At 36.6% G+C, this 14,074-nt stretch overlaps 1 protein-coding gene across 12 annotated transcripts in view; it reads right to left on the bottom strand.

Moving 5' to 3' along the window:
• Positions 1–14,074, bottom strand: part of PPHLN1 (periphilin 1) — a 182,178-nt gene that overhangs the window by 130,533 nt on the left and 37,571 nt on the right. For 8 of the 12 annotated variants that reach the window (XM_077753221.1, XM_077753218.1, XM_077753217.1 and 5 more), the window contains one exon: positions 4,274–4,365. In XM_077753221.1, coding sequence (XP_077609347.1) covers positions 4,274–4,345 — 72 coding nt within the window. In that variant the 5' untranslated portion in view covers positions 4,346–4,365. Of the gene's footprint in view, positions 1–4,273; positions 4,366–7,525; positions 7,569–14,074 lie in introns of all 12 variants that reach the window. The other 4 variants (XM_077753216.1, XM_077753213.1, XM_077753214.1 and 1 more) reach the window with 1 other exon arrangement.

The following is a 14,074-nucleotide window of genomic DNA, read 5'->3' as shown; positions in this document are numbered from 1 at the left end:
AACACATCATGTATTACCTCAATAATTCTGAGTCAGAACTTTCAATATTCTTATGTTTCTCAGTCTATCACTCATTGTGCAATCTGAAATCAATACAACTTGCTTTCTCCACTCCTAAACTGGGCTACTTAGGTAATAAAGTGCACATTCCTGCAGACTGGCGCCCCTATAATTTACAGTGCATAAACTCACTACTCTCTCATCAACAGTCTTTTTAAACATCTCTGGTGAAGAGACACCAACAATGGCTGTTCCAAATTCAATGCTGGCCTCATCTCCTCTACTTTATCCTAGGAGAAAACAAAGGCTATTAGGTATGAACTTTCTCAAACCCATTCTCACACAATGACCTAACTAGAGATCCAAAGGGCCCTTCTTATTTGTCGTAAGACACTAATAACAGATTATTCGCATCTTTAAACTCACTCCTCTCCAGCTCGGTTTGAACAATGACTGGTTTAAAGGAATCCCCCTACCTAGCAATAGTCTACAGGCTCCTGGCAGGTCCCTCTGCCTCCAGTCTTTAGGCCAACTTCCCCTGCAGTGTTTTCTATGATATAACACAGCATTCATATATAATGCAGAATGGTGTAATACAGGGTTTATATCACAACTTTTTCCATGATTTGATCATGAATATTTCCCACTATTGTCTGAAATTACATTTTTTTGGTCTCAAGTTAGTTAACATACAGTGTAGTCTTGACTTCAGGCGTAGAACCCAGTGATTCATCATTTACATATAACACCCAATGCTAATCCCAACAAGTGCCCTCTCCTTAATGCCCATCATGCATTTTCCCCACCCTCATCAACTCTCAGTTTGTTCTCTGTATTTAAGAGTCTCTTACGGTTTGTCTCCCTTTCTGTTTTTATCTCATATTTCCTCCCATTCCCTTATGATCTGTTAATTTTCTCAAATTCCACATATGAGTGAAATCATGTGATAGATCTTTCTCTGACTTCTTTTGCTTAGCATAATAGCCTCCAGTTCCATCCACATTGTGGGAAATGGGAAGATTTCATTCTTTTTCATCACCAGAGTAATATTTCATTGTGTATATATATACCACATCTTCTTTATCCATTCATCAGTGATGGACATTTGTGCTCCTTCCATAATTTTATTATTGTTGATAGCACTGCTATAAACATTGGGGTGCATGCGACCCTTTGAAACAGCACTCCTCTTTCCTTTGAATAAATTCCTAGTAGTGCAATTGCTGGGTTATGACGGTAATTCTAATTTTTTGAGGAACCTCTACACTGTTTTCCAGAGCAGCTGCACCAGTTTGCATTCCCACCAACAGTGCAAGAAGGTTCCCATTTCTCCACATCCTTGTCAATATCCACTGTTGCCTGAATTGTTAATTTTAGCCACTCTGACTGGTGTGAGGTGGTATCTCGTTGTGATTTTGACTTGTATCTCCCTGATGATGAGTGATGTTGAGCATCTTTTCATGTATTTGTTTCCCACGTCTGGATGTCTTCTTTGGAAAAGTGTCTATTCATGTCTTCTGCTCATTTCTTCACTGGATTATCTGTTTTTCAAGTGTTGGGTTTGGGAAGTTCTTTACAGATTTTTGATACTAACCCTTTATCTAATGTCATTTGCAAATATCTTCTCCCATTCCATCAGTTGCCTTTTACTCTTATTGTTTCCTTTGCTGTGCAGAACCTTTTTATCTTGATGAGGTCTCAATAGTTCATTTTTGCTTTTCTTTCCCTTGCCTTTGGAGAGTCTGTATATAAACCCCTACCTACATTTTGCGTCTTCTAAAACATTCTGCTGAGTAGTATAAATGTTGTACCATTCAACACTTCAGCACTGTTTTGAAGATTAAGACGTTTACATATGGAACTAGCAGGAACTAGTTAAATGACATTATAGTAAGCTACCATTTAAAAGTCATCCCTTCTCTAGTAGCTCCTGGGTGACTCAGGTGGTTAAGCATCCGATTCTCAATTTCAGCTCAGGTCATGATCTCATAGTTTTGAGTTCAAGCCCCTCACTGTCAGTGCAGAGCCTGCTTGGGATTCTCTCTCCCCCTCTCTCCCTCTGCCCCTCCTCCATTCGTGCATATGCTCTCTCTCTCTCAAAATAAACTTAAAAAAAAAAAAAAAGTCATCCCCTCTCTAAATGTACCTGATTTTATTATTTGGAGTCCTGTGTTACATTAAGGGGGAAAAAAAAAAAGCAATTACCCAAAATTGAAAACTAAAACAAACCCATCCATATATCCAGTTGGTGGCATAATTGCACAGAAAATTATTTTAAGTATCCTTGAAATATAAATTCCTAATGGGATATATCCTTGGTAAGGTAGGGGTCCTAATTTTTTTTTTCTAAAGTCATCCCTTTTCCCATCCGTTTCCCATCCATGCATTAGTCCCACATTACGTTTATATCTTATCACTTGTTTGTTTTTCCAGGTAAATGATAAAGTAATTTTATCAAGTTGAAAAGAATTTAATTGAAATTTTAATTAGAAACAGACTATAAATAAATCTGGAGGGGCGCCAGCTGGCTCAATCAGTTGAGTGTCCAACTTCAGCTTAGGTCATGATCTCACAGTTTCTGAGTTCGAGCCTTGCACTAGCCTCAGCACAGAGCCTGTTTCAGATCCTCTGTCCTCCTCTCTGTCCCTCCCTGACTCACATTCAAGCGCTCTCTTTCTCAAAAATAAAGAAACAAAAAAAATAAAAACCTGGAAAGAATGACATATAGTAATAATTAAGTCAACCCACTCTGAAATATGGCAGGACTCTTCATTTTGTCAATCTTTTGTCTTTTCTTTCCTTTTTTTGGTTCTTAAGTGATCCTTTCTTATAATATTTTTCTTTGTAGTTCTTAACTAGCTGGCATTCTACTGCACCACTATTGGTATCATCTATGGTGTCATAAGTATGCCAGCCATCAGCATCGCAGCCCAGAGACTGGGCAGTTCCCAGGATCTCTTTAATGGTCCCAGAGAGTTCTCTGGCTAAAGATGGGTGCTGCATCTGTCGGGCAAAGTCGACAATCTCACCAAAAGTGGTATTTTCACTGTGCTTAATGTTTTTCTGGTTCTTTTGGTCTCTTGGTGGTTCCTTGACAGCTTTGAGGGCAGAAGCAGAAGATACCAATTCAATTTGGGCCTTTCTGTTCTGAAAGGTCAGTTTCACTGTAATCCTCAGTTACAGTTACCTTGTTAATGTCATCAACAACCTTTACTGGAGACAGACCCAGGGGGCTGATCTTGGGGACTAGGGCAGACGTAGCAGCAACTTCCCCACTGGTGCACCTCAGGTATACACTTTGATCACTTTGGGGCTGGGATCTCAAACTTTGCCGGCATGGAGGAAGCAGCTGGTGTTCGTATGAACCCAGATTCAGGACGACAGAGGACAGCTGTACCTTCGCCTCCTCCGAGGCAAAAGCCAAAAAGCCCATCATTCATCATTTTAGATCAACCCCACCTAAGCTATAATTGAGGCCAAATGACAATGCTGAATGTGACTTTACAAATCTAAATGGGTTGTAGGACTAAGGATATAGAAGTGAAAAAATAACATATAAACAAATATTTGTGCCCTCTGAAGATGTATAATGAATCCATAATATATTTACATATCATCACCACAATCCAAATCCCTTGGTGCTAAGAATGGGCCTGTGCAAAAGTTTAAGACTTACAGCTTCTTGACCTTCTCCAAACCCTTCCTTGGGTCTCTGCACAGAATTTTGGAGAAAAAGTACATAGATTCATTCAATAAACACTGAGCTCCTACTATGTGCCAGGTACTAGATGGTGCTGGGAATACAATAATAAGCAAAAGGCCTCATTAAAAATCCCCAAAGCAACAAAGAGACAAGCAACAGGACAGTACACCAGAAGCTGCCTGCCTGCCCAAGCTGCTCTTAAATTTTAATTTCACATGTCCAATTTGCAAACATTTTTAGGAATAGAGAAAAATAGGTGACAGCCAATAGTAGGAGCAGGTGCTCAAATACTCCTTCATTAACTGATGGTCTACCTTTACAAAACCTCAATTTTCTTCACAAATTCAATATAAAAACTTCCCGTTTTAGAAATTTAGCCAATATAAAATATAGATTATCTACATGAATAAAATATTGCCTTTTATTTTAAATGATAAACTTAATCGGTCTATATTTCCATCTAAAATGGTAAATTATGGCATTTAAAGATTTTGTTAGGGGGCTAGCTTTGGTGTACCAAAGTCACTTGGATACGAGGTTGTGAATTATTCTGCATTAGTAGCAACTTACACTGGGGTGACTTCGAGGAGGTACCCGTTCTCTTGGAAGCCTTTCATAGTCATATCGTCCCTCGGACCACATTTCATCTTTTCTGTAAGCCACTAAACAAAAAGAAACCAGAGAATTACGTTTTTTATATTTTCAGTAAGTAGTAGAGAAGATTAAAAAAACAAGTAGCTCCTTTCTAACACAAATATATTCTAGAAGTACTTAATGAAAACAATGTAAGTGACCAAAAGGAAAAAAGAATGATTAAGGCAATTTTTCCTCCAAATAATTTTGAAATGTTCTTTTTAAAAAAATATAATAGAAAGCTCCACCTTGCATTTTAAAGGCTATATAAAGCTTCAAAGAGCTTGTTCCCATCAACTGTAGTAAAAAATCTCTAATATTTCTTCATTCCCATACCAAAATAGAAAAGATTCATTTTCATGAATAATTTCAAATGCTGATCAGCAAGCAGTCTACCATTTCTTGATGGATGGTTTCTGTAAGACTAAGTTTTTTGTTTTTCTACATTCTTGGAGCTTCTCTCTTTTCTCTATATGTTCAATGAAATTTTTTTTTCCTCAATGAAATGGTTTTAACCAAAAAAAGTACTAAACACTTTAAGTGTTTAATCCTATAAAAACATACTCAATAAACCACAAAATAGAGCACTCTCAATTTTGCTTTTACTGCTACAGATTTATTTTAATGCAAAGGCACTATCATACGATTTGAAATTAAAAGTTCTGTCAACATTTTTCACATCTGGGATGCAGAGAGAGGCTTCCTACTTTGACTGAGAACTGATATGTTCTGGGTGAAGGGCTAATGCATAGAGAAGATGAGAAAAGGGTGCAGGAAATAGCCTGAAGGTCATTTCTATGAAATAGGAATACAATAGATAAGTGGTTGGCAAACTTTTTGTAAAGGACCAGTAAAAGACTAAGATTTTCAGCCTTGCAGGCCACAGGTCTCTGTCATAACTTTCAATTCTACTGTTATAATATGAAAGCAACCATAGGCAATACATATCAATGCAGCAGTGTGGTCATGTTCCAAAAAAAAATTTATTTACAAAAACAGGCAGACAGCCCACAGGCAGCAGCTCAATAACCACCAGAGTAGATGAGAAATAGTTAACAAGGCAGAACCAGGAGAAAATGAAGCAGGATCCGACCTAAGAACTATGAATCATCTGATATGTAGAAGGATGATCATGAGCAAGAAGTGAAAATGGAACAGGTACTAACTCAGGGCCTTTTAGTACATAGAAAATAGAGTAACAAATCCAGACTCTAGTCCACAGATTTGTAAAGAAGGAAAATTCCTCAGAGAAAACACAGGTCAAAAGATTTTTGGTGGCTCCTTAGGAGGTAGTAACACGAAAGGGGGAAAAAAGAGAGGACATCTCCCATCTTGGCAGTATGTAATTCTAATGGTTTAGGCTAAGAAAAAAACAAAGTCTAGAAGATTAGGGCAGTATTTTTTGACACTAACCATAGTACAGACAATCTTAATGTTCTCTTTAAAAACAAACCTACGATATCTTCTAATACAAATAGACCTAAAAAATGAACTAATGCCAAGATGCCTAGAAAAATCTTAGTTCCAAGTTAGCTCTTAACATTGGTCAACCTGAATTCCATGTCCATAAAGACATGATTAAGAATCGGGCTCTGTGCTGACTGTCAGCTCGGAGCCTGGAGCCTGTTTCAGTCTGTGACTCCCTCTCTCTCTGACCCTCCCCTGCTCACGGTGTCTCTCTCTCTCTCTCTCCTAGAAATAAAAAATAAAAAATAAAAAAAAAAAACTTATTTCAAAGTAACCAATCTTTTAGGTACAAGACTTGACAGAAGCTTGAAAGTTGAAACAAAAAGAAAAGAAAGTGTCAAAATTACTCTGCCTATCCCACTTTTATTGAATCCATCAGTTTATCCTACTTGACAGGACAGAGAAATAACAGCAACCAATTGAAACCAAATAACAGAAAAAAATGAACACAAATGAAAAATGGACAAATGATACGAAGTCAGTTCACAGAAGGATAGGGGCTCCTGGGTGGCTCAGTGGGTTAAGAGTCCAACTTCGGCTCAGGTCATGATCACACAAGTTCATGGGTTCAAGCCCCACGTCGGGCTCTGTGTTGATGGCTAGCTCAGAGCCTGGAGCCTGTTTCAGATTCTGTATCTCCCTCTCTCTCTGACCCTACCCTGCACACGCTGTTTCTCTCTCTCAGAAATAAACAAAACATTAAAAAAAATTTTTAAAAAAAGAATACCATGACTCAATCTTTTGAAATGATGCTCAACTTTATTCAAAATAAGAAAAATGAAAACTAAAACTATAATGGAATACTAATTTTTACCCAAACCTCTGCAAAAATCAAACTCCTTTCACTGGAGTATAAAAAGCAACACTCTTATAGAGTAATGAAACAAGTATAACTTGGTGCAGACAAGGAAAAAATTGGTAATATATATTAAATATTAAATGCACATATGCTTGACCTGGCAATTCGACTTCTATGTATGCTTGCACAGGTGCACAGCAAAGATTGAAAGCAATGTAAAATGTTGGTCAGGAAGGCATAGATTAAATAAAATGTTGTACGTCCAATATAAAGTACCATTATGCAAGCCATTTCAAAGTCACTCGATATTAACATAGAAAGATTGCCAAGATATACTGGTAAGTAAGAAAGAACAAAGAGTAGATTAATATGTTGAATATGCTGCCACTCTGGGAAAATAAAAAGAAAGGGTATGAATACATATGCACATGCACAGATACTTCTGGAAGTATAGGCAAGAGAAGGAATAGTACCTGCCACTGGGGAGACTGCGTGGCTAAGTATAGGAAGATGAATATTTTCAAGGCATATTTTATACATCCTATGATCCATATCAAAAATAAGTACATTTAAAGGTCTTGGGAATCATTCAATAAGCATCCCTGTCAGAGACACAGGAGTCTAGATCTCAGGATTTTGAGTTGAAGCCCCACATCGGGTATACAGATTAAAGAAATAAAACTTTAAAAATTTTTTTTATTAAAAAAATAAGCATAATGTGTAAAGTGATGGCAAAAACTATGAATATACATTAATAAACTTAAGGAAAACTAGTAAAAGTAAAATTTTATAATTAATGAAACAAAAACTACAAGAGTTCTAAGGAAATACTATATAGATTCTTAACTAGATATATAACACTACAATATTAAAATTACTGGCTTCCCACCAAAAAATGTAAGAATAACTACTATACTACTTACTTGAGTCCTTTCAGGAATCAAATATAAAGTTTTCAACAATCTCCTGTAGGAGGGGGGGAAAAATACAGACATAAGGATTTGTGTCTGTATAAATCAACCAATGGAGAAAAATAACCCTAAAATAAGAAATTATGACCATTAGTAAGCCAAACTCCCTTCAAACACATCTTTAAAAATAGAAGAGATTATTTTGACCACCAGAGGCCACCCAAGTTTCATAAGAACAACCAAATTATATTAAAAGAATTCTCCTCCTAATTTTGCTAGTTGAGAGCTGGGCAGGACATCTCTCTTATCCTTATCTCTGAAAGAACTGTATGAAATGTTTATGGTAATTTTTATCTAGAATATTAAGAATGCTGGCTTTAAAATATATCACATATTTTTTTTAAAAAAAATCTGGCATCCTTAGTCTGGAAATCCCTACAGTGTTATTTTGGCAATAAATAGACCCATGTTCAAAAGTCATCCCAAAATCAAGGCAAGAATCATCAACTCATCAAAAACTACTGTATCTACTAAATAAAAATTTGATGAAGAACTTTTTTTCAGATCTTTTTGAGGACAGTTGACACCCAACATCACATTAGTTACAGGGGTACAACATGGTAGTTATATGTTATCCTGTGCTCACAAATGTAGCCACCTTCTGTCACTATACATCACTATTATGATAATATCATTGACTATATTCTCTATGCTGTGCTTTTTTACTCCTGGGACTTCATTCCAGAACTTGAAGCCTGTATCTCCCATGATGGAGAACTTTTTAAGACTTTCCCCCAAAAGAAATAAAGTGTACTGAGCAAGCTTAGGTAAAAGAAGACAGTAACAATAATAGAAGCAATGTGCAAATCGTGATGAAATTTGCAAATCTATGAACTAGTCTTATCTTAAAAAAGGAAACAAAAGAAAAAGCAGGGAATCTAAGTCTACTCAAGCCTATAGTTCTATCTACCACTTTACAAGAAACTCAAAGGATGGAAGTGGCTCTACTAGAAAGATTATGCCCGCTTAATTGCTACACAGAAATTCTGTGCTTACTAGCCAAGTGCAAAAATAAAGTTGTGCCTATAGTCTTAAGTTTATAGGTCACTCCTGATCTAGTTGGTTTTTTCTGCCTGGCAGTCTGCAAGGCAAATAACAGAATTTTATTGTTACTACCTCAAAACATTTCTACTTTAATTAATCCACAGTTTACAGAAGCTTTAAAAAAAGTAGCAAAGAAAGCCAAAGTATTTAACTTTGATGAAAACCTAGCAATTGGAAACAAAGCAGCGAGTACAAAGCAAAATTAAAAATATAATCAGAATTCAAAATAGAACATCTAGAATATACACGATCAAGAGACAAGAGACCAATTAAATTTATTTTTCAAAGAGCTAAATATGAACAAATGCATTAAAGAGATGCCTCAACAAATGGAAGCAGAAAAAAGCCTAAATAAATGTACATTATCTGATACAAAGTTACCAGTCAATGGGTATTTTGCTTTAGTTTGGGAAGATGAAAAGTGTTGGATAGTAGTGATGGTTGCAAAAATGTGAATGTACTTATTATTAACACTCCTGAATTGTATAGTTAATGGTTAGAATGGCAAATTCTCTATTTTAACACAGCAAAAAACAAAAACAAAAACATGAATTTATCTGGCAAACTCCCAAATGAATTTAACTACCACTTCTGTAGAGTGTCAATCTGTATATTAAACTTAATTTCTACTAGAAACAAATAGCATCTATGAAACAGCTACACATTGTACTAATGTTATACTACAATTTCAATTCCTACAGTGACTCCTCTAACAGTTGTGCTATTTGACTGTGTTTGATGATGCCCCAGTGGAGTATTCATCTTACAGGGAGTTATAGAAATCAGTTAAATGTAAAAATGTTTAGTAAATAAGTACATTCTCTTTACTTTTTAAAAAGTTGAGGGGCACCTGGGTGGCTCAGTCAGATGAGCATCTGACTCGATCTCGGCTCAGGTCATGATCTCATGGTTTGTGAGACTAAGCCCCATGTCGGGCTCTGCACCGACAGAGTGGAGCCTGCTTGGGATTCTCACGTACACTCCCTCTCAAAATAAACAAACATTTTAAAAATAATAAAAATACAAGCTGATACGTTTTAAAGATCTTATTTTAAAATTTCAATTACTGTATACAAGTGAATAATTTTATAAAAAGAAATTTGTTTCCCTTACAAAAAACAATAGTGAAATTACTTAAATGTCTATAATACAATGATTAAATATAAACAGACTATAATCTCCTGTAATAATTATTTTTTAAAGCTATCTCTTACTGGTGAGTATGCTAAAATATTGATATCTTTATAGAATCTATAGGTATCTAGTTTCTAAGTGTACTCTTACTATACCTATTAATGTTTTTACAAAATAGCACTATCAGAATACAATGCTTTATTGTTATCTAAATTACCATATATTTTCAGAATACAGAATATAAAAATAGAACACTACAAAATGATAAGATTAAACAGAGCTTGGTGGAGTAAAATACTTAGCATCCACCAGTATAAAACACCTCAAAAAAAGCAAATAGCATTTGAAGCCCATGCCAAATTATTAAACACCCCCAATTCTTAAGAAATCTATATAATTAGGCAAACAGGAATATAAACAGAATATTCCATATGCAACCTTGTACTGTTAGTAAAACAAAACAGAAGACGCAGTTTGAGGACCACATACAAAAGAAAAATGAATACTGGGCAGTAAGGAGGATAGGTCGTAAGCTGGATCTTGAATTAAGACAACAGAAAGGGGAAAAGGTAATCTTTTCAACAACCTTCTGATTAGCAACACATGTTATTTATGACATTCTCCAGATTTACTTACTGACCCATTCCATAACTAGAAGCCAATCATCTACATTTAAACAAAGATGCTCTCTCACTGAAGTGATCCTATTACTTACCGTGTAACCATTTCACTAATCTCCCATTAGTGGAGTCTCAGAAGTACTCCAGTAAAGTTCTCTGATCCAAAAGGACATGAAAACTGAAGAACAGAACTGAAAAATGGATGGACCCTCTACATCACAATAAGGCAGAGAACAGAATTAGTATGGAAAACATAAGCTTCATTTAGAAGTTTGCTAAGAACTAGTTCTGGATTACAAAATGGTATTCTCTTATGCCATATTCATTAGATAATATGTTTAATATACCATTAAATCCAGAAAAGAAACTTTTCTTAGAACACTCCACTGAGCCATCCATGGTTATGTTAACTTCAGTTGATGGCTAAGAGGATAGGCATGATTGGAGTTCAGTGAGAGTTGCCTAGAAGCAGAAAACACAAAGTCACAGGCAATATCCTTCTGCCAAACCATTCACACTTTGAATCCACAGGTAAGGTGACACATCTATTTGTCACCTTATCCAAACTGGGTATAGCAGCAGCTCAAACTATCGAATAACTGTGCATTCTGCTCTTTTTGGCCTGTAGTGTTAAACACATTTAGGATTAAAAAAAAAAAACAAAAACAAAAAACTCAGAATAAAATAGCTTTCCCTTCTCTCTAAACCCATTCCTTTCACTATTTTCATTAATAACTATTTTAATAGAAAATCATGATTATTGAAAAGCCACGTAGGACCTCATACTCTAGATGAGCATTAGGAATTTGCACTGGCAATTCCAACCCCCACTCCCGCCCTGACCTAGAATGCTTTTCTCCAGGTATCTGAATCTTTATCCTTCAATATCACCTTCTTCATGTCACCTGTCTACCAGACCCCCCTAAATCACAGCACTAGTCATCTAAGATACTATATAACTTATATTTGATGCATATTATTGGTCCCTTGCTATTAAGATTATGAATTTTATGAAAGGAAGGATCTCTATGTTGTTCAATGATTAATATTAAGCATCTAGAACAATTTGTATAATGTGCTCAGAGTTCAGGGAGTCAATTTATTAATAGTGGCAATATGTCCCTTGTAGATAAATGATTCCACTTCCATCCTGACTCTGTTCAAGTGGATGTCTCACAGACATCTGCAATTCAACATGCCAATAGTTCTTCACACTTCTCAGAAACCTGCTTCATCTCCTGTCTTCCCCATTTTAATCAATGACACCACCGGGTACCCAATGGCCCAAATCAGAAACCTGAATCACACAAGACCCAAAACTTTTCATATCTAACTCTTCATTAAATCCAGTTATTTCTTTCACTTCAGTATATAAGTACCAGATGTTCCTAGTCTAGCCATTGGACTCCTCCCTATTTCTGGTCTCCCTGTTTCTTCCTCACTCTATAAAAGTAGCCAGAATGCTCACTCTGATAAGACATCTGATTTAAAAATCACTCAGTTGTTCCCCATAAACTGAAGAATGAGGAGTCAACCTTAACCTTAAAAAAAGGCTTATTTGTGACCTTGCTTCTGCCTTTCCAGCTTCACCCCCAACAGGTTCCAGAACCTCCAGACTTACCACTTGTTCTTGTTCTGTAAGTGTGCCACTATTTCTCACCACCATAGCTTAGAGTGCTTTTCCTCTGCCTAGAAGATCTTAGCTGCCTTCATCCTCAACTCTTCCATCAGGATTCACTCAAATGTCAGCTTTTCTTATATTCTCCAGAAAGAACAAAGCTGTTCCTTCTTTGGGCTTTTTTTAACGTTTTATTTATTTCTGAGAGAGAGACAGACAGACAGCATGAGCAGGGGAGGGTCAGAGAGAGGGAGACACAGAATCCAAAACAGGCTCCAGGCTCTGAGCTGGCTGTCAGCACAGAGCCCGACACGGTGCTCAAACTCACGAACCATGAGATCATGACCTGAGCCGAAGTCGGACGCTTAACTGACTGAGCCACTCAGGCGCCCCATGGGTCTCTTAAAGCACCTTGCTATGACAGTACTATATAATATCATATGCAATTTACTTTTCTTCCACTCTCCCCTCCCAAACTCAACACCACTGCAAAGGCAATGACCGTGTACCTCTCTTACTCCTGTTGTTTAGCATGGTAAAGGTGTTTATTAAATAGTGGCTGAATAAATAGACATTATTCATATGACCTCCACATGAGTCATTCCGAGAACCTGAATACTGACTTATACCTTTTACAGGTTTCCCCTGCTATATGAAAGTTCACTTTATGCCACTTCCCTTTTAACAAAGACCTGTATTAGTACCTGTTTACACTACCCAAAAGAAATCTAAAGATTTTTGCTTTTACAAAACATTAATTATCTCTTTCTTTAATGCCATTCAGCTTATGAAAGGTTTCGGAGAGTGGAGCAAACATATTCAGAAAACTTCCAATGAGCACTATGCGATTATGGTTCCTGGGCACCTGGATGGCTCAGTCAATGGAATATGGGACCCTTAATCTCACTGTTGTGAGTTTTGATCCCCATGGTGGGTATAGAAATTACTTTAAAAAAAATAAAATAAAATCTCAAAAAAAATAAAAAGGTTATGATAATGGCTCCTACCACAATTCTCATGACACTAATGCCACTTCATTCTTGAGAAAAAGGTTATCAATGAGAATCCTTTCATTCCAGCACCTAAAGCAGTGCGTACCCCTGGTTACACATAAGAATCACTAAAGAGCTTTAAAAATACCAATGCTTACCTATATGATTGGCCTGGGGTGGAACACTTAACACTTTTCAAAAATTTTAAACACCTTTCATCTCAAGAGGAGATCCACTGACCTTAAACCAAGGTAAACATTTTCCATAAATCCTAAACTGAAACAAGAAGCTTTAAGGACTAACATGAATCTAAAACTTAGATAATACTATTTTTATTGAAAAATGTTTAGGGGTGCCTGTGTGACTCAGTTGGTTAAGCACTCAACTTTGGCTCAGGTCATGATCTCACGGTTTGTGGGTTCAAGCCCCACGTCAGGCTCTGTGCTGACAGCTAGCTCAAAGCCTGGAGCCTGCTTCAGATTCTGTGTCTTCCTCTCTCTCTGCCCCATCCCTGCTCACACACTCTCTCTCTCAAAAATAAACATTAAAAATTTTTTAAATGTTTAAAATTCCAGAACTAAATTAAAAATATATTTTAGAACATAATTAATGTAGGTGTGTGGGGAAAAAAAACTAACTGATGCCAATTAACATGATCAAAATAGCTACTAAAATTAATCATTGATTAGTAGTCAGGGAGAGAGAAGTGTAGTAAAGTGTGTTATGGCCAAGATGGGTGCCTGGGTGGCGGCCTTGGTGGCCCAGTCAGTTAAGGGTCAGACTCTTGATCTTGGCTCAGATCATGATTTCATGGTGAGTGAGTTTGAGCCCCACACTGGGCTCTGCAGTGACAGCATGAAGCCTGGCCTGGAATTCTCTATCTCTCAAAATAAATACATTCATACATACATAAACAAACATGGAAAACTTTTAAGAAAAGAAAGCCAAGAAAAGTTAGAGTCTTGAGAAATTGCTCAAATGTGGATGAAGGATGGTACAAACCAAAAAAAGGAAAAGCAATTATGGAAGTTGTGCCTGAGAAAGAGGGAACTGACCAGAGCAGAAGATATGCATTTTAAAGGAATGGGGGGGG

Source organism: Crocuta crocuta, unplaced genomic scaffold (assembly GCF_008692635.1).
Source record: "Crocuta crocuta isolate KB4526 unplaced genomic scaffold, BGI_CrCroc_1.0 scaffold30, whole genome shotgun sequence".
In the NCBI taxonomy this organism is placed as follows: domain Eukaryota; kingdom Metazoa; phylum Chordata; class Mammalia; order Carnivora; family Hyaenidae; genus Crocuta; species Crocuta crocuta.
The sequence above is the reverse complement of the archived record's forward strand: the minus strand, read 5'-3'. Positions and strand labels throughout refer to the sequence as shown.